Source organism: Lissotriton helveticus, chromosome 8 (genome assembly GCF_964261635.1).
Source record: "Lissotriton helveticus chromosome 8, aLisHel1.1, whole genome shotgun sequence".
NCBI lineage: Eukaryota > Metazoa > Chordata > Amphibia > Caudata > Salamandridae > Lissotriton > Lissotriton helveticus.
In genome coordinates, this window is record NC_136069.1 from 733,831,913 (window position 1) to 733,859,208 (window position 27,296).

General features: G+C 42.7%; 1 protein-coding gene across 1 annotated transcript in view; it reads right to left on the reverse strand.

Annotated features, from left to right (window-relative positions):
• The window catches only part of COL4A2 (collagen type IV alpha 2 chain), a 732,177-nt gene that overhangs the window by 33,589 nt on the left and 671,292 nt on the right, over window positions 1–27,296 (reverse strand). Inside the window, exons 41-45 of the mRNA XM_078657554.1 lie at window positions 23,702–23,818; window positions 21,071–21,232; window positions 14,180–14,278; window positions 750–899; window positions 533–649 (exon numbers count right to left, since the gene is read on the reverse strand). Of these exons, the coding sequence (XP_078513680.1) occupies window positions 533–649; window positions 750–899; window positions 14,180–14,278; window positions 21,071–21,232; window positions 23,702–23,818 (645 nt within the window). The remainder of the gene's footprint in view (window positions 1–532; window positions 650–749; window positions 900–14,179; window positions 14,279–21,070; window positions 21,233–23,701; window positions 23,819–27,296) is intronic.

Consider the following 27,296-nt stretch of genomic DNA (forward strand, 5'->3'; position numbering starts at 1 on the left):
TTGCAGTGCTTCAATGTTTTGATTCCTCTGTAATGTTTTCCTGAACCGATGTATGTTTAATAAAAAAGATTTATAAAAAAAAAGAATGTAGAACTTCTTTGGCATATACTTTGAGATTTCTGGATATTGTTCATTTCTTGACATGAGACATCTGAACTTACAACTAATGATGATGAAGGCTAACTGCAGTGCACATACAGTTACGCAGACAAGGGTTTCGATGTGCTGGCGCCAAACATAAATGGCTGTCTTTCTGTTATCTGGTGTGCATCAACTTCTCACTACTAGTCGACAGCTATACTATGAGCCATTTCAGAAATTCATGTTGGATCTATAAGAGTGCTACGTTAATGTGCTCTTATTATTAGGAATTACATAAGGTCTAAAGTTTTCTAAGCCATATTCCACATCATCGATCATTTAACGTGATAATAGGTTTATTGGAAATAAATAATCAATTGTAAGAATAATGTGTATTTTACATTGGACAATAACCAAAAAGCTGAATGTATCCTTCAAAAACATTACTTACCCTCCAAACCGAAAGGGCCACGCTGTCCTACAGTCCCTGGATCCCCTTGGAGACCTCCAAAAGCAGGCCAGCCTCCAATCCCCGGAAGTCCTTGTGGTCCTGGCTGGCCTCTGGAACCTTAAATGGAGTCAAGACCACAGTGGGATTAGTCTAAGAAACGGCAACGTTTTATTCTCTAAGATGATTACAAAGGTTACAAATAGATGCAAGTCTCTACCAGGGTCTCCAGGCGGTCCTTGAGGTCCCATATCGCCCTGGATACCATGAGGCCCAATAATCCCATGAACTCCTGAATTTCCCGGCTCAGCTTGCAGCGCTGTAGGTTCTTTTGGTGGAGGTCCTGGTGAACCAGGAGGTCCCTGAAAACCTGTGGATACAACAAACACGGTATTAGAACTCCAACACAAGCTAGTGTATGTTGTCCTGTTAGTAATTTGGCGTTGGAAGAGGCACTTGTTTACACACAGGGCCCGATTACGAGTTGTGGTGAGTGGTATCTCTGCCCCTAGTTTCCCCACACTAGGGAACACGGTTAAACCGTGGCTGAGTTCCACCAGCCAAAAGCAGGTGGAACGTCTAGCACCATATCAGCCAGGTAAAGAAGGAAGACATGCGTTGACATTAATGTCGAGTCTGCACCTGCATATTAATCCCAATTACCAGGTGATTTACTCATAATGGCACAGTAATGGTGGGAGGTCCTTCAAGGGGAGGGACATTATCTTTTTTATTTTCAAAAAGAAAATCTCGTTTAAGGAATTTCTTTAAAAAAAAAAAAAGGAAAACTGTTTGGTGCAAGACTCCGTCATGCTGACTGAGCCTTGCACCAAACTGTTAAAAACACTGAGAGGAACCGCCATGATTGTTGTTCCTGGCACAGCTTTATAAATGGTCACCAGTTTGGCAGACATTTATAAATGTTGTTGGCGGTTCCTCCACTAGAGCTTGGGAGTCGTTCACCAGAATATAAATGTGGCCCAATATTATTGACCACACATAGTTTTGGAAACAAATGAAAAGAATAATTTTCACATGCCATTTCTATGCTTTAAAGAATCTCATGCAGGAGAAGTGAAGCAGGGAAAGAGACACTGGTAGTCCCACATCCTTCTTTCCAACTCGGTGCTTCATGTTATCCCTCCACGAAACGCAAATTTCTGTAGAGGAAAAATTGAAAGAATGTGTGTGATGAGGAATGGTGGGAAGCAGATGGGGGTGGTTCTGATGATATCCTAATACTAGTAATTAACAAAGGGGGAGGGAGAGGAAGAAGTGGATTCTGTCTCCCCTGGTAATATGTATAAACAAAAAGAATCCACTAGGATAGCTTCGGTGATCCCCACAATGGTGGGGAGCAACCAGTGTTTTTTAAATACCCCTCACACACCAAAAGGCCCCTTGGTGTCATGCTTCATCATCGGGGTCTTCGCAAACCTCTACGGAATGCGGCGTGCTACGACTCACGACTACGTAGGAGCACTGAGGGTGAACTATGTGTTGGTGTGTGTGGAGTAATAGTGTGTGAGTGGTGAGGTGAAAGTGTTGGTTAAAAAATACCTGGCTCGTAGGAGGAAAACAATTTTTTTTTATTAAGTCCTCGGCTGGTATCATTAAAAAAGTGCAGGCGAGGTTGTTATTTACTGATTATGGTAAGACAACCTCAAAAGTGCGTCGACATGTTTCGGAGTAGAAGACTCCTTCTTCAGGACGAGGATGTGCACTAGTTATCCTCACTTTACTCACATGTATATGTAGATGTCAAAGTGTGCTCTACAAAAATATATATATTGAAATGTACCTATCTGTTTTTAAAGAGAAAGTCCGTTGCGCCCAATTGGCAATATACAGAACCTGTGAATGAACAAAAAGTCATATAAAACAAAAGGTCTAAAATTAGAACACATGTTCAAGAAAAACTGTGTAAATACACAGAAGGGTAACGACGAACCAAAAATAAGGTCCAGGAACCCTGAAAAAGAAAAAGAAATAGAAAAACACGAACAAACATATAGACTAGGACACACATTAATTGTCTCTGAAGGTCTCCATTGGATTCCGTAAGGTGAAAGAAACGGATTTAATATCACACAGTTGTCAACATATATACATTGCTTACTTATAGTAATGGGCTAAGTAGCCTCATGAGCCAAATGCGTGGTATTGGGGGTTCTCTGTTCTGCTCAATGTAGCAACCTGTGAGGTATTAAAGGAACTGAGTTTTAGGATCTAAAATATTCGCTCCCGGTACAGATATAAGTAGTCACACATTACACCATCACACTCACGGTTACAGCATGGCCAGGTAGGCTCTCATCCCCTCAACGCGGCTCCGACGAAGTGTCGGTTCACTGAAAAGCAAACTCCTTTTATAGTGCCTCAAGAGGTTCTGATTGCCACCTAATTGAAAACGGAATCGGCCCAAACAAGGACATGGCCCTTAAGTTCTGATCCGGTTCTGCGCGAGCTTGGTGGGTGTGTCTGATGTTCAGAACACATGTGCGAAGAAAAGACACTAACCGCAAGCGCATGCGCGAAGCGGTAGTGTCTGCAAAACGTCTGGGCGTTTCTGTGCAGCTGGCAGGAGGACTTTGCTGGCGCTCGCGCATGCGCGTGTGAGATACCTCGCTCTTATCCCCTTGTTGCTGGGGCTTTTTCTTAAATACAGGGTTATATATGGTCTGAGCATTTCTGTACAGCTTGCAAGCGCAGCTTGCAGGCGCTCGCGCATGCGTGTGTGGGGGGGTTACCTCGATCTTATCAGTGTTGCTGGGGCTTTTTTCTTAAACCCAGGGTTATATATAGAGTCCTGAGCCCTATATACTACATGGGCATATTGTCTATTCAGAACAGTGAGGAACACATTTTTTTACTCCAGATTGGTAATGTTCAAGGATAGTATGACAGTCACTTGCGGGCTATCATCGCAATTGGCTCCATGGAATGGAGTCATTTAATCCAGTGATGTCTGTGCCCAAACGAAACACCCACCTTTGTTCTTTTTCAAAAAGGCCCATTTCTGACGGCAGTTGCTCAATCACAGTCCAGTGTATTTCATTCACACAGTGCTGTGCCTCCAAAAAATGTGTTGCCATTTTTGTAGTTTGTTTCTTGCACCTTACATTGCTTTTGTGTTAGTTTATTCTCGTTTTTACAGCACGTGTTGTCATACCCACATATTCTTTTCCACATGGGCATGTAATCAGGTATACAACATTCCTACTGTTGCAGTTTGTGAACGCACGTTGTTCCCATTTGGTGCCGTTTTTGAAGGTGAGAGTAAGACTCTTCTCAGTCAGGTGGCAGCTATTACAATTGCCACATGGATGGTGTCCATGAAGACCTTGTAATCTGGTTTGTTGAATCACATTGGTACGAGGTCTAGTATGTACCAGGATGTCTTTCAAGTTCCTTCCTCTCCTGTGAGCGAATAAGGGCTTTTCTAGATCTAGACTACCACTTGTCAAAATCCGTCAATGTTTATTTACCAGCTTTGAGACCTGGTTGGAAACAGAACTGTATGTCGTCACACAGACTGTTCTGTTTTCAGTTTTTTCTTTTTGAGTGTTGTCTTCTAGGAGGGCTTCCCGATTGCTATTGCGGGCCCTTTTCATCGCTTGCTTTATGATTCTATCGGCATACCTTCTCTGTTGCAGTTTTTTACTCAGATCTTGTGCTTGGGATTTGTATTTTCCCACATCGCTACAATTGCGGCGTAAGCGTAGGAACTGACCGTATGGTAAGTTCTCTCTTAGGTGACGTGGGTGGAAACTGTCGTACCTAAGGAGGCAATTCCTAGCCGTGGGTTTAAAATGTGTTTCGGTTTTTAGGTATCCTGCCTCATGGTAAATGTTCAAATCCAGGAACACCATTGATTCATTGGACATTTGGTGGGTAAACTTCAGAAAGGCATTCTGATTGTTGATCCAATGCATGAAATCTATGACCGATTGATCATTCCCTTCCCAGATGACCAAGACGTCATCGATATACCGCCTCCAGGTGAGAATTTTGGTCCTGAACGGATTACTGGGATGCAGGATTTTGGTAGTTTCCAAGTGGTGTACATATAGACCTGCTAGGCTCGGCGCGAATGTGCTTCCCATACTCGTTCCGTGACGTTGTAGGTATAGAGTGCCCTCATACTCGAAAAAGTTTCTGGTAAGTGCCATAGAGATACATTCCATCACTACTCCTCGTGGAGTATGATAGTTCCATTGTTTGGTATGTAATACCTCCTCAATGATTAGGAGGGTTTCATCGTGTGGGAGACTGGTGTAAAGGCTCTCCACATCGAGGCTCAGTAGTATTTGGGAGTCTGGGTTGAACGGTTGATTTTGTAACATCTGGAGCACAGCTTTTGTGTCCCTAAGGTATGTGTCCGTAGCCTGAACCAGAGGTCTTAGGAAGGCATCAGCAAATTTGGATAAAGGTTCAAGTATGGACGAAATGCCGGACACAATGGGGCGACCCGGTGGACTTTGTAGGTTTTTGTGAACCTTAGGTATTGTGTAAAAGTAAGGTTTTCGAGGGTTTTTTTGCGTCAGAAAATCGGCCTCCTTTTTCGAGAGCCAGTCATGGGCAAGGGCTTCTTCAGTCATTACACCTATTTGGATGCGTATGGACTCTGTGGGGTCCTCTTCAAGAATCTGGTAGTTTCTCCTATCCGAAAGGAGTCTTCTACATTCTTGGTCGTATGCAGTGGTTGTCTGAATAACCACTGCACCGCCCTTGTCCGCAGGTTTTATAATGATTAGTTTGTTTTGTGAAAGTTCCCTTATTGCCTCGTTTTCCTGTCTACTCATATTCTGGAATACTCTTTGGTTGGTGTTCATTTTCCATAATTCGAGCATAACGGCTTTTTCAAAAGCCAGGACTTCAACAGGAAGTTGATTGTCCTGTGGCGTGAACGACGACTTAGGTTTTAAGCCAGTATCAGATGGTTCATGGGTGGGTTCCTGATTATAAAAGAACGCTCTCAACTTAATAGTCCTTACAAAGTCCTGAACCTCTTTGTGTAAGCGGAACGTGTCCGGTTTATTCGTAGAACTCTCCCAATTAGGGATAATTGCAGATGGGACCATGATTGCATCAATTTTTTACAATCTTTGGCAACTGCAGTAAAGTTTACCATAGTGAGTTTATTAAGGTCTTTTACAATGTTTAAACCCAGATAGCGCATTGACTGGCCCGGTTGCACTTCCAAAGCCCTGACATCATCGTTCCAAACCAACATCTCAGTCTTGGCAGTGTTGATCTGGTACCCCTTACTTTTACACAATACCTAAGGTTCACAAAAACCTACAAAGTCCACCGGGTCGCCCCATTGTGTCCGGCATTTCGTCCATACTTGAACCTTTATCCAAATTTGCTGATGCCTTCCTAAGACCTCTGGTTCAGGCTACGGACACATACCTTAGGGACACAAAAGCTGTGCTCCAGATGTTACAAAATCAACCGTTCAACCCAGACTCCCAAATACTACTGAGCCTCGATGTGGAGAGCCTTTACACCAGTCTCCCACACGATGAAACCCTCCTAATCATTGAGGAGGTATTACATACCAAACAATGGAACTATCATACTCCACGAGGAGTAGTGATGGAATGTATCTCTATGGCACTTACCAGAAACTTTTTCGAGTATGAGGGCACTCTATACCTACAACGTCACGGAACGAGTATGGGAAGCACATTCGCGCCGAGCCTAGCAGGTCTATATGTACACCACTTGGAAACTACCAAAATCCTGCATCCCAGTAATCCGTTCAGGACCAAAATTCTCACCTGGAGGTGGTATATCGATGACGTCTTGGTCATCTGGGAAGGGAATGATCAATCGGTCATAGATTTCATGCATTGGATCAACAATCAGAATGCCTTTCTGAAGTTTACCCACCAAATGTCCAATAAATCAATGGTGTTCCTGGATTTGAACATTTACCATGAGGCAGGATACCTAAAAACCGAAACACATTTTAAACCCACGGCTAGGAATTGCCTCCTTAGGTACGACAGTTTCCACCCACGTCACCTAAGAGAGAACTTACCATACGGTCAGTTCCTACGCTTACGCCGCAATTGTAGCGATGTGGGAAAATACAAATCCCAAGCACAAGATCTGAGTAAAAAACTGCAACAGAGAAGGTATCCCGATAGAATCATAAAGCAAGCGATGAAAAGGGCCCGCAATAACAATCAGGAAGCCCTCCTAGAAGACAACACTCAAAAAGAAAAAACTGAAAACAGAACAGTCTGTGTGACGACATACAGTTCTGTTTCCAACCAGGTCTCAAAGCTGGTAAATAAACATTGACGGATTTTGACAAGTGGTAGTCTAGATCTAGAAAAGCCCTTATTCGCTCACAGGAGAGGAAGGAACTTGAAAGACATCCTGGTACATACTAGACCTCCTACCAATGTGATTCAACAAACCAGATTACAAAGTCTTCATGGACACCTTCCATGTGGCAATTGTAATAGCTGCCACCTGACTGAGAAGAGTCTTACTCTCACCTTCAAAAACGGCACCAAATGGGAACAACGTGCGTTCACAAACTGCAACAGTAGGAATGTTGTATACCTGATTACATGCCCATGTGGAAAAGAATATGTGGGTATGACAACACGTGCTGTAAAAACGAGAATAAACTAACACAAAAGCAATGTAAGGTGCAAGAAACAAACTACAAAAATGGCAACACATTTTTTGGAGGCACAGCACTGTGTGAGTGAAATACACTGGACTGTGATTGAGCAACTGCCGTCAGAAATGGGCCTTTTAGAAAAAGAACAAAGGTGGGTGTTTCGTTTGGGCACAGACATCACTGGATTAAATGACTCCATTCCATGGAGCCAATTGCGATGATAGCCCGCAAGTGACTGTCATACTATCCTTGAACATTACCAGTCCGGAGTAAAAAAATGTGTTTCTCACTGTTCTGAATAGACAATATGCCCATGTAGTATATAGGGCTCAGGACTCTATATATAACCCTGGGTTTAAGAAAAAAGCCCCAGCATCACTGATAAGATCGAGGTAACCCCCCCACACACGCATGCCGAGCGCCTGCAAGCTGCGCTTGCAAGCTGTACAGAAATGCTCAGACCATATATAACCCTGTATTTAAGAAAAAGCCCCAGCAACACGGAGAAGAGCGAGGTATCTCACACGCGCATGCGCGAGCGCCTGCAAAGTCCCCCTGCCAGCTGCACAGAAACGCCCAGACGTTTTGCAGACACTACCACTTCGCGCATGCGCTCGCGGTTAGTGTCTTTTCTTCGCACATGTGTTCTGAACATCAGACACACCCACCAAGCTCGCGCAGAACCGGATCAGAACTTAAGGGCCATGTCCTTGTTTGGGCCGATTCCGTTTTCAATTAGGTGGCAATCAGAACCTCTTGAGGTACTATAAAAGGAGTTTGCTTTTCAGTGAACCGACACTTTGTCGTAGCCGCGTTGAGGGGATGAGAGCCTACCTGGCCATGCTGTTACCGTGAGTGTGATGGTGTAATGTGTGACTACTTATATCTGTACCGGGAGCTAATATTTTAGATCCTAAAACTCAGTTCCTTTAATACCTCACAGGTTGCTACATTGAGCAGAACAGAGAACCCCCAATACCACGCATTTGGCTCATGAGGCTATTTAGCCCATTACTATAAGTAAGCAATGTATATATGTTGACAACTGTGTGATATTAAATCCGTTTCTTTCACCTTACGGAATCCAATGGAGACCTTCAGAAACAATTAATGTGTGTCCTAGTCTATATGTTTGTTCGTGTTTTTCTATTTCTTTTTCTTTTTCAGGGTTCCTGGACCTTATTTTTGGTTTGTCGTTACCCTTCTGTGTATTTACACAGTTTTTCTTGAACATGTGTTCTAATTTTAGACCTTTTGTTTTATATGACTTTTTGTTCATTCACAGGTTCTGTATATCGCCAATTGGGCGCAACGGACTTTCTCTTTAAAAACAGATAGGTACATTTCACTATATATATTTTTGTAGAGAACACTTTGACATCTACATATACATGTGAGTAAGGTGAGGATAACTAGTGCACATCCTCATCCTGAAGAAGGAGTCTTCTACTCCGAAACATGTCGACGCACTTTTGAGGTTGTCTTACCATAATCAGTAAATAACAACCTCGCCTGCACTTTTTTAATGATACCAGCCGAGGACTTAATACAAATTTTTTGTTTTCCTCCTACGAGCCAGGTATTTTTTAACCAACACTTTCACCTCACCACTCACACACTATTACTCCACACACACCAACACATAGTTCACCCTCAGTGCTCCTACGTAGTCATGAGTCGTAGCACGCCGCATTCCGTAGAGGTTTGCGAAGACCCCGATGATGAAGCATGACACCAAGGGGCCTTTTGGTGTGTGAGGGGTATTTAAACAACACTGGTTGCTCCCCACCATTGTAGGGATCACCGAAGCTATCCTAGTGGATTCTTTTTGTTTATACACGATATCCTATTACTATCATGCTTTAACAATTGACAAGCCAAATTTAATTAAGTGTAATCTATTGTTGAAATCGATATTTGAAAATAAATTTTTTCCAAGTGTAGGGGTGTAATATTTTCAGTTTTGTTGCTGATTTCAACCTCTGGTCAGTGAAAGGATTACCTTCATCAACCATCACACACTTTCAATGTTCAGCATTTCCTCCATCATCTTTTTGTTTTGCTATAGTCGCCCTAAGTAGGAAGGGTATTCTCATACGTGGGTCCTGTGCAGACTACGCCAATAGATTCAAGCCAGCCTGGCTGATGAGGGTTGATACCCCGAGACCAGACCTAGGATGCTTGTTTCTGGTCCAGGGAAGACCTGGCCTGGCAGTTTGGGCTGGACCGTTCCCATGTAGAGCAGGTTCAAGACTGATTTGCATATGGCTGGGTCCAAACTGGAATGGCATGGTGAGCAAAAAACAATAGATTTAGGCCCAGATCTCTGTAATGGTGGTGAATGTTTGACAATATTCAGCATTCCATCCATCATCTTTTTGTGTTTCTATAGTGGCCCCAAGTGGGAAGGGTATGCCCAGAAATGGGTCCCATGCTCACTATGCCATTGGATTCAAGCCAGTCTGGCTGATGAAGGGTGTTACCCTGAAAACAGTACCAGGATGATTATTTCCAGTATAGGGAGGACCTGGCCTGGCAGTTCAGGCTGGACGGTTTCCATGGGGAGCAGGGTCAAGACTGATTTACATATGGCTGGGTCCAAACCGGAATGGCATGGTGAGCAAAAAAACGATGGATTTAGGCCCAGATTTCTGTACTGAGGAGGAATGTTGGACAATGCTCGGCATTCCGTCTATCATCTTTTTGTGTTGCTGTATCCTGATGAGAGACAAGGCAAGATTTAGGGAGAGCTAAAAGTACCTTGTCACAACAAAGATTACTACTTGAATTGAAAGCTGACTATCTTTTCAGTCAGTTACAGCTTATTCAAAATGAAGTTTCTAGACTAATCTGCAACAACCCTAGAAGGAGCCCAGCATCATTCTGCCTCAATTAGTTCCACTGGCTCCCGGTACGTAAGACAGCCAGGCTTAAAATACTTTCCTATGTGCAAAAGGCACTCCATGAGACAGGGCCTTCTATTTTACGTGGCAAGCCTAGCAGAGCGATGCGTTCTTCCAAACAAGCTCTGATTCGTAGTACCCGAATTAGGAAAGCCAGGATGGGGGGGGGGCGCTCTTTCAGCCATTTTGCTGCGTTTCATCGGAATTCCCTTCCTTTAGGCATACGTCTAATGGGGGGTCTTTTTGTGTTTCGTAAGTACTTGAAAACTTGGCTGCACCCTCTTTAAAGGCCGTTTGTGCAGAGCTTCTTTATTTGGTTCTAGTGCCTGGATGTCCGCTTGGGGATGATGTGTGCGCTTTATAAATAAATACCATAAAAATAAAATTACTCTTCTAGATACGGCGCCTGCTATTGCTCCTACCAGTGCCTTAAATCGGCAGGTACTGTCTGGTACTGAGAACCTGCCCTTCTTTAACTTGAAAGGGAGAGTACCGGACTCTTCTCAGGAGCAAACAGGTAGTCTGCACAGTGAGTTCCAACACTTCTATATTTCCATTTTAAGCACTGGATCGTACTACAGCAGTTTGAACTCTGTGATCGCAGCAGGACGGACTAGGATAGCCCACAGTACAGTGAAATAAAGTAGCCTAATCAGGAGTTGATGGAAGCTCCAAGCAGTATAATACTGCAAAATGAACTGGCTCCACTTATTTTAAAGATTTTATCCATTGACTTTGTCAAAATATTTACTAATTTAAAATAATGTATGCATGCATTACATTACATAAGACTTCACAATTAGTTTTCTCTATTTTTGTGCTGAAGCAAAATGTTTCAGCGACATGGACTGGAGCAAAATTGATTTGCCCCCATCCTGTGGATTTACCCTGTTTTTGTGCAACACTGTAAAATGTATGTGATGTGGCTGAAGGTCTTTACTCCTCCCTCTAATCAAGGTTGTCCATGTGTGTGCTCCTGCTGCGAAGACTGAGATGGGAGTTACAGAGTGCAGGATTAAGAATGGACTAGACCCTCTCGTACAGACTTTGCTAGGTAGCATAATGACTAATACACAGTGTTTTGGAGCTCAGTTGACATTTTAGGCACTATTTGTTTATTTTCTAACGAGGCATGATGATTGATATTTTTACTTCTAATTTCTTTCTAAATAGGAGGGTTACAGAAACAGTTTTTTGGTCGAGCCTAGAGCCAGCGCGCATGTGCAAGACTTATTGTAGATGAGTAGGGAATAGAAGTCCCACCTACTCTCGCCCATATTTGCCATTGACTTGTGTCGTTGTCCGTCCTAAATGCTGGCTTCTAAATCATCAATAGGCTTGTTAGTTCCTCCTTAGTACCGCCTCCTCTTCATTTGTTACCTCCCATGATGACTTGCCCCTCTACTTTGGTTGTTACACGGTACATGTTATTTAGACTGTGAGCACTATGTTCTTTAATGAGGTTCTCTTACTGCAGGCAGGACATGCTTTGGTGCCTTCTTTACTCCCCCCTTCCATCCCGTTGTCGTGCCTTATTTTCCCCTCCCCGCCCTCCCACCCGTTGTCCGTGCCTTCTCCTCTCCCCCGCCAGCCCGCCTTCCCATTGTCCGTGCTTTCTTGCCTGCCCTCCCGTTGTCTGCTTCTTCTCCCCCGCCCACCCCCTCCCTCCCATTGTCCATGCCGTCTACCCCCGCCCGCCTTCCCGTTGTCCATGATGCCTACCATTTTCAAAGCAATAGGTCTTGCGTAAATGCAAGACCTATTGCATTGCAAATGCTTGTTCTCCATTACAGTGAGCTGCAGCAGCAATTTCAGCGTCATACTAGAAACCTTCTTAGACCAAGGTGTAATATTTTTCTAATCACAGGTGTAACCTTTTTGAAGTAGCAGTATTCCAGAGATGTTCTTGCACCAAAATGTAACATTGTTCTACTCACAGGTGTGACTTTGTTTAGTAACAGTATTCCAGAGATGTTCTTGCACTGAAGTGTAACATTGTTCTAATCACATGTGTGGCTTTTTTCTAGTAACAGTGTAACAGAGATGTTCTTAGACCAAGGTGTAACATTGTTATAATTAGAGATGTGACATTTTCCTAGTAACAGTATACCAGAGATGTTTGTAGACCAGGTTGTAACATATTTCTTATCACAGGTGTGACTTTTTTTTTCTAGTAACAGTGTACTAGAGTTGTTCTTAGACCAAGGTGTAAGAGGTGACGCATTGGACACATGGAGGGTGCTTTGACAATGGATATTTATATTTTGAGGGAAAGTGTATTAGTTTTGAAGAAGCACAGAACCTGAATGTGTGCAGATTAGATCATGTTTGGCTTTCTCCATAGTGAGGAAAGCTGCTAGGATGGCATGGCTAGGATTTCCCCAGCAATCAGCAACAGCAAAGATATTGGGAGCTATCTTAGATCTTACATTTAACAGACAAACAAAATAAGGTTCTATGTACAGTGCTGCAGACTGATAGTTTACAAGCTTCAATCCCGTCACATAACTTTGGGAGGTAGATTGTAGTGGACCAATATCAGACATGGAATGGTAGCATGTTTGCACCCATATTAGGACAGTTTGCCATAAGACACTAGATTCAAGATCACTCAATTTAAGTATCAGCCTAGGATTTATCTGAACTCTGAAATATATAAAATTAATCAGGACAGTGGGAGAGAGTCCCCTAGATGTCATATGTCGTCGTCGCCGCGTGCCAATGAATTGTGTGATTTTGAAAAAATCCAAGAGGTGATGGGATCTATGACACTAAAAGAAAATGGAGTATTGTCTCTAAGGAGAGTATTAGGAGTCCAAAAAAAACAATTAAACAGAAGCTGGCAAATGCATGTCTGGTCTTAGCCAGAAGATGTTTTGGCTTAAACTGGCTACATTCAGAGGGTCCAGCATTGGAGGAAAGGCCTAAAGATGTCCACAAATGGTCAGTAGCAGAGGAATTACATTGTATGTAAACTGAAATTAATTGTAAAGCAGAGAGCGATTAGGACACCTGTAAAAGGATGAATACATTTAATGTCTTCATCACCCGATGACTTACCACCTTAGATGGTTAACACTTGTCTCAGTATTCCAACTGTGGTTTTTAATGATAAGCAGGTGAAAGAATGTGTACATATGAGGTGGAAGAAGTACCTGTGTGCTGGGTTAGTTTAATGCCTTGGAGGAAATATGTTGTGTGTACAGTTGTGACGCCCTTCTGGGATTTGGCATTCTGGATTAAGTTTTGTTTCTCTTTTTTGTTCCTCGTTGTCTGTCTTATTGTAACTTCATGGAAGTGAATAATAAATGTATTTGAATTCTACATGGGTTTGTCCAATAGCAGGACAGTGACCGACTACCAACCCAAAAATATCTATGCACATTAACAGTCCAAATATGCATTCAATCTGCCAAGAAGGACAAAATACAACACCACAAAATTAAACATATTGGGAACTCATGTGATAACTTGTCAGAACTATTTAGGGAATGTTGGGTATGAGAGCCTAAATTCACAAGCCCCCATGTTGGAGCATTGATGAACGAAGTAGTTCCTACGTCTATGAGTCTTGCAATACCCATGTTACTATTTTCTCTTCCCCCTGGGCAAAGCAGTTGTTTGTAGTCTTTCTTGTGCTGTTAAGGTAGCACTGTGGGCACGTAAAATGCAGAGAAGTGGTGCCCATACAGCATGTGGTTGGCACAGTTCATTCAGCACCCATCATTGAAAAGACCATCTTAACCACCTGTTTGTGCAGCTTGCAGATGGTCTGCCTTGGTGTAAGAATTGTCAAAGGCCCTCCCAAAATTACATTGACATTCAAGTCCTGCTTTTCCATTGATGCGGGGCCTTTGTGAGGACATTTGTTGGAATCTGTTGGCCGCCGGTGTCTGTTTGTTGAGGTGCCACAAGGCGGCCAACTGCGGTGGCCTTAATGATGCACAGAACCTTCACACGGTGGCAATGCTGAGGTTTTTAAGTAACTGCAGTATCCCGTGGTGCATTGCGTAACCACCAGAATATAACTGCCTTGTTAAATACCACATGCTGCTCACCCTACTGCTTTGCTAAAGTTAAAGTGGGTCTACAGTTACTCACCGGATTGTCCCCTGTCACCCTTTGGTCCAGATGGTCCACGATCACCAGGGATTCCTGGTCTTCCAAGAAATCCTGTGAGGCCTTGTTCTCCTTTGTGACCTGAAAAGAAAACCAGCAATGAGTATGTTTCAGTGTGGAGTGGTATGTTATGCTATTTGTTTTTATTGAGCACATGTACAGAGAGCTTTTCGTGTTGTGAGGAAAAATAACAGGCAAAGATCAATGAAAAAAAACTATAATGCGTAAGAGACGAGTGGACTAGCTTTTAAAGAGGCAAGTTTTTAGTATGTTCCTGAAGCTAGGATGATTTTGTTTCAGTTTATAAAGTAAGGAGTTCCATAGCATCAAAGCGGCTATGGAGAACAACCTTTCCATAACAGACTGTTCTCGTTTTGAGATCTGGCAGCAAAAGATGTTTAGAAGAACCCACAAACGCAACGGATGAGTAGGGCAATAAGGAGAGAGTTTACTTGGCAGGCAGGTACCTTGCTATTTATAATCTTATGGACACTAGTCAATATTTTGTAGATTATTCTTGAACAGAAGGACAGCCAATGAAAGGACCTCAAGGCGTGAAGTTGTCTCATCTGAGGGTCGTGCTGACCATCTGGGCCTCTGCATTCTGGACAAGTTGGAGTTTGAAAATATGCTTTCAGGAGTATATATAATGTACTCTTTGTCTACAAGCATTTCTGAAGTTATTAATTTAAAGTCTTGCACTATCCTTCGATTTTGAGGTTGGACTTTTGACGAAGAGCAGTCAAGATCCGGATTTGATTGAGACTTTGGGCATTTTCATGTCATGCTGTTTGCCAGGCATGCAGGCATTCATCCCTTCATCAGTCTCACACAGTGGAGGCACAAGCCATGGTGCCAGCAGCATTGGTTTCTTTTGTTTCTTATTTTATGGATAGTAGTAAAATCCAGGTTTTTCAGCTGGGCATCATTGACATCAGTATCAGTTGTAGGGAATTACATAAAATATCCATGGGACGAGATGTTTCAGAAATCCACTTGTCAGGTAAAAAAAAGCTGCATGTCCTATTTGGTACCAGGCAATTAATTAATTAATTAATTAATTAATTGTGGGTTTATATAGCGCTAGAATCAACTCCCGGAGGAGTATCTCCGCGCTTCGACCGCTGGGGAACCCGTCCTGGCTCACCCTGAGAGATGGTCCCTAATGGGTATCTCTAAGGTGCGACCAAGCATCCCCGGCGGTCTGGGGGGCCGTTGTGAAGATGAGGCAAGCTAATGCCCAGAGTTGCCGAGTGTGATCTCTGGTTAGAGTAGGCACCGAGGCGAGAATTATCGAGTCCGCTGACCCTGGTCCACGACCCTGCCGCGTCGGGAATCGAACCCTGGTCCCGGGCCGTCCTCTGCTTACGGGTCTGCCGCCTCTAACCAGTGAGCCACACCACTCCGCAATGAGGTGACAAATTATGGCAGCATTCCAATTCGAGAACTTTGATTAAAACATCTATGATTATGGCAAGGCTTCAATTACGTGAGTATTAGGATTCTAGCAAGCTCTCAGTATGCCACTTTACTTCTAATAAAATACTTTGAATATGCCGTGGATCTAATTATGTCAAATCTTTAAATGCTCGCAGAATCTGTTTATGAATAGGATTGGTTTAGGTCAGATTTCAGATCAATATACGGTTCCGAATATACCAGCACATCCATTATTCTTGACTTCAGACTACAACAGAGTTCAGGATATATCACTGTTCTAATTGTACCATTGCTCTGTTTCTTACTGTACTTTCTGAAGAAGCTTTTTGTGAACTTTTTATCTTTACGCATTCACTTGATTTAATTAAATGTAGGGTTTTTTGTTTTCAGTGGCTATTGTTTTGTGGATTACAGTTGGAATTTTCAAGTGTTTTTTTTTTATTCTGAAAAAGCAAAAGGACGTTATCTACCATGAAGTGGTGCACATAGGAATTTTACTTGATTTTTCCTCCAAACATTTTTGTCCACATTTGGCTAAATACAGAAACAGGCCCCAAGCAGTGTTATGATATTGTTCAGGAATATTTGTGAGTGCAAAGAAGTATATAGAAACTACCTAGAACACAAGACCAGTATTTAAAACTTCCTTTTTCTGATAACCCCTTATTTTCAGAATTTAAAAAAAACACTTGAAAATTTCAACTGTAATCCACAAAACAATAGGCACTGAAAACAAAAAACACTACATTTAATGTAATCAAGTGAATGCGTAAAGGTAAAAAGTTCACAAAACGCTTCTTCAGAAAGTACTGTAAGAAACAGAGCAATAGTACAATTAGAATAGAGAGATATCCTGAACTCTGTTGTAGTCTGAAGTCAAGAATAATTAATGTGCTGGTATACTCGGAATATTTGCGAGTGTAAAGAAGTATATACAAACTACCTAGAACACAAGACCAGTATTTCAAACTCCTCAAAAGCAATAGATGTTTCAGGCAAGAAAGGCGGGTCTGTGCTTACTCTAGAGGTTGGTATCAGATAAATAGAGCCTTGGAAACTACTCAACAGGATGAGTTTGGCTGCCTACTAAGAACAATGTTGCGGGAGGTTGGGGGGACAGGTGAGTTGCTAGTGAGGCTCAAGTTGGGGTCACAGGTCAACCCCTCACTTCAGCTACATTATGAATCTGAAATTCCTAAACCACCCCCTGCATGAAAATGTGGATACCCCTAATGTAATAGGATATATATTTCGGCGGACAGAATAATCCGCCACCATTGATGGAGTAATCTGTCCGCCAAGATCTAAATTAGGCCCCAAGTCTAAATTCTGACTGACACTACTAATTTCTTGATGGCTGTGGATGAAAGTAATTAGCCTTATTTAAGGAGTGGGCCACAATCTCTATGATCTGTTATTTGACAAAACTGTTTGTTTAATTTTATCAATCTTTGTATATGTTTGTCTACGCGTATGGTCGTGACCATGTAACCCTGACTATTTAACAATACTGCATAGATTTCCCCTTTATCAATTATGGGCAAACCGTAAAGTGTGTTTGTTTATTGAGTTTTATATAGCGCTGGCTAGACCCGAAGGTATCAGAGCGCTTTACATACGAACAACAGCGAGTTACAGGTACAATAATTTAAAAAGATTTCTTCACAGAAATTACAAAGTAAATGACAAATCATGAGATGCAGAGAAGGAAAGGGGGGGACACGCATATGAGTCTAAGAATGGGTGAGAGGGGGAAGGGAACCTGAGGGGGGATGGAGTAAAGACAGTCCAGCAAAAGGGCAAAAACATTTGAGTCAAGGTATCAGAGCGCTTAACATAAGAAACAGAATTAGCGGGTTACAAGGTAGAATAATTTAAAAACATTAGTTCTTTAACTATGGATAAACTCCCCCGTTTGATGCCTTTAGGTTACTCTTCTTCTCTCCCAAATTGACTCTTTAGAACATTTCCAATGGCGGCCTGTATTCAGTGAAAGCTTGGTTGGTCATCTGACACACCTGACCCTATATCTATACTACTATTATAAAGGAAGAACTTTGAACCTTTGAGGCGGGTAAACTCGGGAACCAGAGCGCCAATCCACACACCCGATACATCGTTGTAATCGTCAGGGTGTGCAGATGGACATAGGTTATATAAACGTAATAAATATACGTTATTTAAAAAATGTACCGAAAAAAAGTAGTCCCTTGGAAGAAGCGCCGGCCGCGACGTGCGTGCCCGACGGGAGGAGCGCGGGGAGGAGCGGCGTCCAGGAGCGCGTGGAGGACCGGCGGACATGGCGCGGGGAGGAGCAGTGAGGAGCAGCGGACAGGCGGTGAGGAGTGGCAGACAGGCGGTGAGGAGCGGCGGACAGGCGGGGAGGAGCAGTGAGCGGCGGATGAGGTAGGTTATTTGTTTATTTATTTAGGAGAGGTGAGCGGCGGAAAAATGAAGCAAAAATGAAAAACATGAGCAAGAGGAAGCAAACGGAGCATTACAAAAGTGAGCCAAATGGTGCATTACTGGAGGAAAAAGTTACGTGTGCAGGTTACAAAAGCGTACATCATGAGCAAGAGGAAGCAAACTGAGCATTACAAAAGTGAGCCAAACGGTGCTTTACAGGAGGAAAAAGTTACGTGTGCAGGTTACAAAAGCGTAGGAAGTAAACAGAGGTTTAGGAGGAAAAAGTGACGTGTGCAGGTAGCAAAAGGAAGCAAACGGAGCATTAAAAAAGTGAGACAAACGGTGCATTACAGGAGAAAAAAGTTACGTGTGCAGGTTACAAAAGCGTACAAAGTAAACATAGAGGTATAATACTGCAATATATGGAGGAAGGCTTCGGGGGAGCCACGGACAACGTCGGGGCGGGCGGGGGCCCTGAAGCCTAATTGCTCCCGGACAACGTCGGGACGGGCTGCTACAAAAGCGTACAAAGTAAACATAGAGGTATAATACTGCAATATATGGAGGAAGGCTCCGGGGGACCCACTGACAATGTCGGGGCGGGCGGGGGCCCTGAAGCCTAATTGCTCCCAGACAACGTCGGGACGGGCTGCTACAAAAGCGTACAAAGTAAACATAGAGGTATAATACTGCAATATATGGAGGAAGGCTCCGGGGGACCCACGGACAACGTCGGGGCGGGCGGGGGCCCTGAAGCCTAATTGCTCACGGACAACGTCGGGACGGGCTGCTACAAAAGCGTACAAAGTAAACATAGAGGTATAATACTGCAATATATGGAGGAAGGCTCCGGGGGACCCACGGACAACGTCGGGGCGGGCAGGGGCCCTGAAGCCTAATTGCTCCCAGACAACATCGGGACGGGCTGCTTAAGAATGGACTTTTTCTATCATTCATGATAGCTGTCTGTATACAGTACATGTCATGGACTGCCCCGGTCACTTACTTCAGAGTAGACCCGTAGCACCTTTAGACTGGTTCTCTATAACCAGTGCATGTGGTAGCCATCTCCTTTTGCCCCTGGATACACCTTATAGGGCACTGTATCCAGTCTGTGACAGGGATTACTTTCATTCCGTTCCTGGGTGGAATCGATTTAGCATTTACGTCAGTTGGCTGTAATCAATGCACTATTTGGGGTGTAGCCCCTGAATAGTGAAGCCACAGTATCAATGGGACACAGTACAGAGGACAGAATATCGAGAAAACAAATATCGACTTGCAACTTATCGAGTTGTCCTATACCTAACTCCACATATATGTACCTACGCTGTAGATATCGCTTCAAAATACATAGATGTGGGGTTAGGTATAGTAAATCTATACTTATCTGTGGACACGTATCTTTTGATATTTTGCCCCTCCATATTCTGTCCTCAATTTTCTTGAATTGTGATATTGTTGGTGGCGATATTCAAGAAGACAGCCCCCCTTGGGTTGTTTCATTGTCAGGTCCGGAAAGTCCCTAAAGGACAGAGGTCTTCAACTTTTTTTATAAGAAGAGCTACTTATACTTGATGAAACTCATCTTGAGAAACCAGTGGCGGCTCACAGAGGGAATGCTGTGGGGCGGGGATGGGGCAGGGTTGGGGCATGGTGGGGGGTCATTGAGTCGGACATACGACGGCAAGGAGTAGAGTAAGTAAATAGATAAATAAAGCTATTTACCTTGCGCTTGCTGCATTTCCAACTCGGTGATGCAGCGAGCGCAAGGTAAGTAGTTTTATTGTTTTTATGTTTTCTCCCTTTCAGTGCTTCATGTCAGCTATCAAAGCTTCATATGACCAATGGGTAAAAATCTTTGTGACTTGACTAGGAGTTTACATTGTATGGCCCAGCGCTCCAGCATATGCGAAGCAATAACACTTTAAAAGAACTGTGGCAAATCCATTATTCCCTATTGCACAATTCAGAACCTCAGTCAAGCCTTCCAGTGTGCGTTCAATTCTCTAGGGAGGATTGATCAGCATTAATAGCTGTGCTGCTGAATATGTAAACAGAGAATCCCAGTCACAATGTACGTAAGTTAAATTTACAAGCGCAAATGGCATGATTTGTGTGTGCAAATTCATATTTTATTTTCACAAAAAGTGTCAAATGGTGCTCTTAAACCTATGTATTTACATGTAATCCTACACCAGTATTGGTTACTATCATGTAGGAGTAAATCTGCTCCCATGTGTGAGGAGTGGATGTTCAGATCAGACAACTGGGTGACATTAGACTGGATGACATTAATGCTTTTTATCTGTAATTTTTAGAAACAGAAGAAGTGGGATTTGAAGCCCTCTTTTAAAAAAGTTAGTATTTGGTATAATTTAAACCTACTCAGCATTTTAAGTGTCAGTAATGCATACATGTGAAGCGTACATTACACACACACACACACACATACATCAAATACAAATACACACATACATTCCAATTTATTGGGCCCGACTCGCAAAGCCTTTCTGTGGGTAGTTGTGTCTTACTCATGCCTTAGGTGTCAGTTACACCTGAATATCCAGGCCTGATTCACAAAACATTTTCTGTGAATGGTTTCCAGTTGTAAGACTTTTGTCTTACTCCTAGATTTTCATGAGTAAATCACACAAGACACCGTTATTAATACTTTGTGATTTGGGCCGCTTCTAACGTTTATTAATCAAACTTACTTTAGGCATGCACACATTACACCTGTTTTAGGCATAAGCTTACCTTAAATGAGGAAAAATGTTTGTCATTCGAACCCTCAGGCTAGAGCATATGAGACGGTCAAAAAGGTTAATGCAGGTATTGGGGCCAGTACAGGCAGTAACAGGCAATCAGCCAGCGGAGGCAGGATTTCTGAAGTGCCTTTTCCCCCTACCCTAAAGTTGCCTGAAGCTGAGTTGCAATTGAATACATATGCATTTATGGACATTGAATAAACAAAACAAATATTGCTAACCATAACCCAACAAAACGATTCTTTTACTGGCGTACCTTTTGCTCCCAGGGGTCCAGGGATGCCGGGCACACCAACTGCTCCAAAATCTCCTTTTCCTCCTATAGCACCAGTCTCTCCCAGAACACCCGGCTCTCCGGCTTCTCCTTTGAACCCTGGCAGAGCATTAAGGCCAGGTCTGCCCATTGGCCCTGGATAACCTGTAGAGGTGTGCGGATTTTATTAAAAGAAGCTATGGAAATTCAGTCTCACTTTACCAGTTTCATTTACCAATTACTGCTGTTTTTATACACTATGATCATTGTGCATTAAAATATGCAATGGAAAAATAAATACTTCTTATCAAAAACTCACTGCTGTTTTGAGGAATCTCACTTGTAATTGATTACACATAATCACAAGTTTTTTCACACCTTCGCAGGTGCCGTTACCTCCTCGTCCGTCTTCCTCCTCCACTCTTTATTTCACGAGTAACTCAGCGGCGGCGGTCCCCCCATTAAGGCAGAAGAGTGTCGCCCCCCCCTTGCGGCGAGTGCAGCAAAGGTGAAAAATAAAATGGTAATAAAGGTAATTATCGTTTTTATTTCTCACTGCTCCCATTTCAAGCAGTGTTTGGGGACGGGGCTGCTGCTGACTGGCAGTAGGGGAGTGGTGCTCACTCCACCTGTTTACACTGTCACTTTGGCCGTCCGTCTTGCGACAACCTGACATGCGCAGTGTAAACCTCTCCACCTGGCTGTCTCAGACAGCTGGGTGAACAGCAGGCACAGGCCTCCTGGGGCGTTGAGGCAGCCCGCTCCAGCCAATCCTGGCTCTGCTCTCATGCTGCTCATCTGTAGCATCAGAGCAGCTTCTGGATTTGCAGAAGGGTGTTGCCTGAGGCTCCACGAGGTGCCGTAGTGCTGAGAAAGACGAAAAACACGGAGGAGAGTGGTACACAGTAAGTACATTTTTCTCTTTAAAAAAAAATCTTTTTGGTCCCCACTGGGTTTGGCTCTTGGTCCCCTCAATGCCCCTCCAGTGTTGAGGGTCGCCACCTGCTACTGGAGCTACTTTCCTTCTCACAGTGATCGACTCAAAAACACACCTAAAATTGTCAGCCCTGCCAAGTACCTTGCCTCAGGAGTGAGACTCACGTATTTTAGTGCTGTACCACATCACCACAATTTGCGATTCCTTAAATGCAATGCAAGAACCACTTTAAAATAGCGATTTTGCTATTAGGGGGCGCAAATTACCATGAAGTTGAACTTGATGGTAATTTGCAAAAACTTTGAAAAATGCACTGAAGTGAATTTTTCAAAGATGTAGGTTACATACAGACATGCCCTTGGGGCATGTGTGAGCGCAACATGTGGCACAGAGCAATTTCAGGGGTGCGACAGCACCCTTGAAATTGCATGCGCAATTTGCAAATACCTATTGGTACTCGCAAATTGCGCCTGCAATCTCCCATTCATTCCTATGGGCCCATAGGAATGAATGACTGTAGGCTATTTTAATAGCGATTCCTACATGCATAGGCTTTTGAGAGTCCTTAATTGCGATTCCTTAATAATCGCAATTAATGACTCGCAAAAGCTTTTCTTGATGCATGTGCCTGATAGACAATTGTAATAGGGAAAAGAAAATACAATTAAGTTAAAGTCAAGAACAATTAATTAAAAAATATATATATTAACATAAAAAATTACACATGAATGCACAGCGAAACATGCCATCACAGGGTCAAGACCTCCTCCCAGATCTACTGTGTTGAAGAATATCCAGATATTAAACCCTCGCCTTCTACCCCAAGAGTAAACTACGCAGTGTTTACAAATTGGACACTACTCTTTACTACACACACACATTACAAAGAGCCGTACCACAAACGAAAGAATCCTCGGATATATTCTTCTGAATTAAATATGAAGAGGATATCAGCACGCAATACATAATAGGAAGTGAAGAAAAACACTACACAGAGCTCCCATAATGGAGAAAAATGCAAAAAGTTAAGTTGTCCTTACAATATTCAAAAGCCATCACTCATTTCCACACTTTTGAGATGGGAACATGAAAAGATTGAGTAGCACAATTCATGTTCTGACTTGTGCAGTCCACTACTTCAGTGAACTTACAGTTGGTTGTAGGTGCATGCTACCTACCTTGGCACACAATTACAAGTTGGAAAATAATTGAAGGCCGAGATTGTGGGCCCGCAGATACTGATTCTTACTGGTATATCCACCCTAATTACCAGCCTTTGGGTTTCTTGACCTGGACCTGGATTTAACTGGATCCCACATGTTGTTCCTGATTCCTTGCCCATTTCTGCACCTATATTCTTCCTGCTGTGAGTGGAAACTATTTGTTTTTACTAGGTGTATTCCCACAACCACCAAAACTACTGAGCAGTATCCTCTCAGCAATACCTCTCTCCTTGGAGCATACAGTCTTAGTTTGCACACTCCTTCTATTACTTTCTTTGTGATGCCCTTTGGAATCATGACAATGAGTTACGCTTCAATAGATATATTTATATTTGATATTTTCTTTTCTTACTGTTTGTATTACAGACAGCAATGTTCGACTACAAAAGAATTTCCTTACTTTATAAAGTCTGTAGGGTTTTTTCTACTTTCATTTTGTGGGAGTTTACTAGGGTAATCGAAGGGGCATTTTACCTGGTACTCCTGGTAGACCTCCTGACCCTACTTCGCCAGGTGTTCCGGTTACATTCGAAATGCCTGGTATTCCACGAGTGCCATTACGCCCAGTTGGTCCTGGAAAGCCTTGGTCACCTGCAAAGATAACAAAGCATATTTAAAAGATGCAAATCCCATCACAGGAGTACTGTTGCACCTTTATGTAAGTGATCCATCCTCAAGGTAAAGGATGTCCTGGATGTAATGGGATCGAAGAAACCTCCCATAGATGGCAAGGAAGTGTCACAAAATAAATGAGTTGTTGTAAACTACAACATTACTGAAACTAGAAAATACATAGAGCCCACTGTGGGCTGTATATAACAAAATCGAGCTGGAGAATTTTGCCTTAAAATAATATCACATAATTTACATCACCTACTACTACACCACCTTGGTGAGTAAAACATTGCTAGTCTTATCTCTACATTTGCTTAGCTATACTTACCTTGCAATGTAGTGGTTAGGTAGATATAGTACTTGCAATATTTTTGTCATGTCATATAACATAGGTGATCTAATGGGGCATATACCCTGATGTGAGTTACAACAGAAGAATACCTCCACCAGTGTAATCTGTCAATCTGCTTACAATTGACACTCAAATAGGTGTTTGAAGGAGGAGGTCCATCGCCTGTTAGTGGGCCCCCTCCATGCAGTCTAAGCAAATGTGAACACGTTTACCTAATACCCCTAAACATTTCACTCCAAGTGAATATAGGAGCTGCATGAACATTCATTGGTCTAGGAGATTCGGAAACAAAAACAAATATGCTCCACAGAATGATAGAACGGCATAATGAAAAAAAAGAATAACGTGAGCGGAATTAACCCCAGTGGCAGCTGGAAGAGAATGGGGATGGCGGGGTGGGAGGGCAATGAGAGAGAAAAAAAAAAGAAAGAAAGAAAAACACGTACCTTTTTACTGCCGCTATCCTTGCTTCTCATCTGGCGCATCCCAGAACAAGGAAGCTACCCAGGTTCTCCTAAGCCAATCCCAATGCTGCAATGCAGTGTTGTGATTGGTCTAAGCACTGTGAATGGACGCTCAGTAGGGACAGGGAGCCTGTGCATATTCCTCACCAGGCTGTGCATTACAGCCTGATGGGGAACATGCAGAGTGCGCATGACTGTTTGGACTCTAATTTATTATTAGTTTTCAATTTTGTTGTAAAAAATGCTGAGTATGTGGAGTTAAACGTGCATGATCTTTGTCATAGGGTCGGTCAAAATAATTCCGAGACTTCTTACTTTGGGTGCAGGAGAGGAGAAGACATAACAGTTGGACTGGATTTATTTTGTTGAAGAGTAACTCTTCAATCATTTGGACCAGTTTTGCATATTCTGCTTTCCATCATCTAGTACTGAAGATGGGTGAGGATAGAGTAACACTTCAATCATTTGGACCAGTATGGCATATGCTGCTTTCCATCATCTAGTCCTGAGAATGGGTGTGGATCGTTAACATGACTGGATAGTTTCCATGATCGCTATCCAGACGAAGAATGATCTGAGATGCAGAATATAATTTTGATAGGATGTCTCCTATTGATTGATTTCAAAGACCAATGGGCTTGACGCACACATTAAGTAGCCACATGGAGAGAGACAACCTTTAGGGAACGGCAGAGGGGATCTATTAGCCCTTCTTGGCGGATTTGTCCATCTTTACTTCGTTCATGCATCCTTGTAAGAATGAGGCAATCCAATCCAATCCGCAAGTGTTTACCGATACCCATGGGTTCTTGCAAGTGTTAGTAAAATTCTGTGAATTAAAGTACTGTGTGCACCTCAAAGGTTCTAGAGAATTTAGGACTACTCGCTGATCATAGTATAATACACTCAGTAGTTTCTTGCATGTGTCAATCAAGGTTGTCTGTCATCTTGACTGATGATGAAGTTGAAGAGTCAGATCCTCGCTGTGCAGCTGAAATTGTCCAGTTTCCTCCCTTCTTATGATTTTAGCATGCATCAGTACGTAAAAACATGTGCTTGCTCTATCAACCACTAAAGTACATTTGCCGTTAATGGGTGAATAATATCCTTATAGGCAGCCTGACACCTCGGTGTGCTGAAGCGACAAGCAGATGATATCTGATGCTATAGGTGCAAGAGAGTTTACCAGGCTGTTATGCAGCTGGCAAGAGCAGATGAGTCCCTGGTGTTTCTTTTTGTTTTGGTTATGCATTATGTTGTCACTATTGTGATATTAGTGAAGGCAGTTGCAGCATCCGGTGATGGCCCCACAAAAGCTTCTGACAGGCTTGCTGATGATAATAGTAATTGTTTTTAATATAGTGCTTCATGCCACTTCTCAAAGCTCTATAAACAGCAGTTGTTACTAGTATGCACCTTAATAGCATTTGATTTCCTGACCTCACAAGAGGTCTGGAAATCACACTTGTGGCCTCAGATCTTTGCAGATGCCAGGTTCCATTAGCTCAGTCAGCAACCTTGCAAGATTGTGGGCTTGATTCCTCAGCTGGTAGTTGACCCATAGATTGAAATCCACTAAAATCAACGTAAAACCTCAGCCAGGCGTGATTTGAGAAGAACAAAGGTTTAGTTAGAGTACCCTTGTTCCCGATTGGGTGCCTGATTTTTGAAACTTGAGAGCCATAGGACAGCAAGTAACATGCTGTAAGCAGCATGCTGCCACGCGTGGGCATTGTAATAGTGACTGAATGTATATGTCGCTTACTACCCCTGATGATGTGTTGCATCACTTTATACCAGTCAGCATGCTGCTCCCTAATCCAAGGTTAGTAGTTAGTCCAGAGTTATTGGCATTGTTCGTTATTGGAAATAATCTTGTGAGGTCAGGCAAACCATTCTGTACATCTACTTGAGTATCTTGGTGGTAGAATAAATTAAGGGGAGTTGTTAGGTGTGAGTATTAGTTGGGAAGAGGGGAGTTTGAGTTGATGAAAAAAGATTGGCGGCATCAAAACATGAGTTAGAGGAGATACGGTATGTCTAGGTTGTAGTGGTATGACTTTCAAAGGAAAGGTTGGAAGCTTTGAAATGAGTTGTAGGCATTTTGCAGAAATACATGATAAGAGAATAAGGCAAGAGAATGTTATGCTCAGAGAGAAGGTATGCAGATATGGGAGAGAGGAAACATTCATGTGAAGGAAAAAGAGAGATGGCAATAAGTAAGGATGGTTTTTCATGTCCAATTTAAGGAAGAGTGGGGTGCTGCTATCAATGTTACATCACTGAAGTCCTAGAGATTGTGAAAAATCCAAGTGTCACAAAGTGCAGCAAATGGAATCAGCAGGAGAGGGGTAAGGGTGTAGTATTTGACCAGTGGTGCATTTAGACCACACGGTTACAAGTATATCACTAAAGCATCGTGTGATAGTGCACTGTCAGGCAGAAACATTTCCATTGAAATGGAAACGAAATTTGTATATCTATACCGTTTTACTGATACAACTATGTAGTGAACACATGATAATATGTGGAAATCAGGCTTCGGCGAATAGATTTATCATTTGCGCTTCACAAAGTATATTGTTTTGATTTATTTTAATCCTATTAAAATCTTTGTTTCCACCACACTTCAGATTTA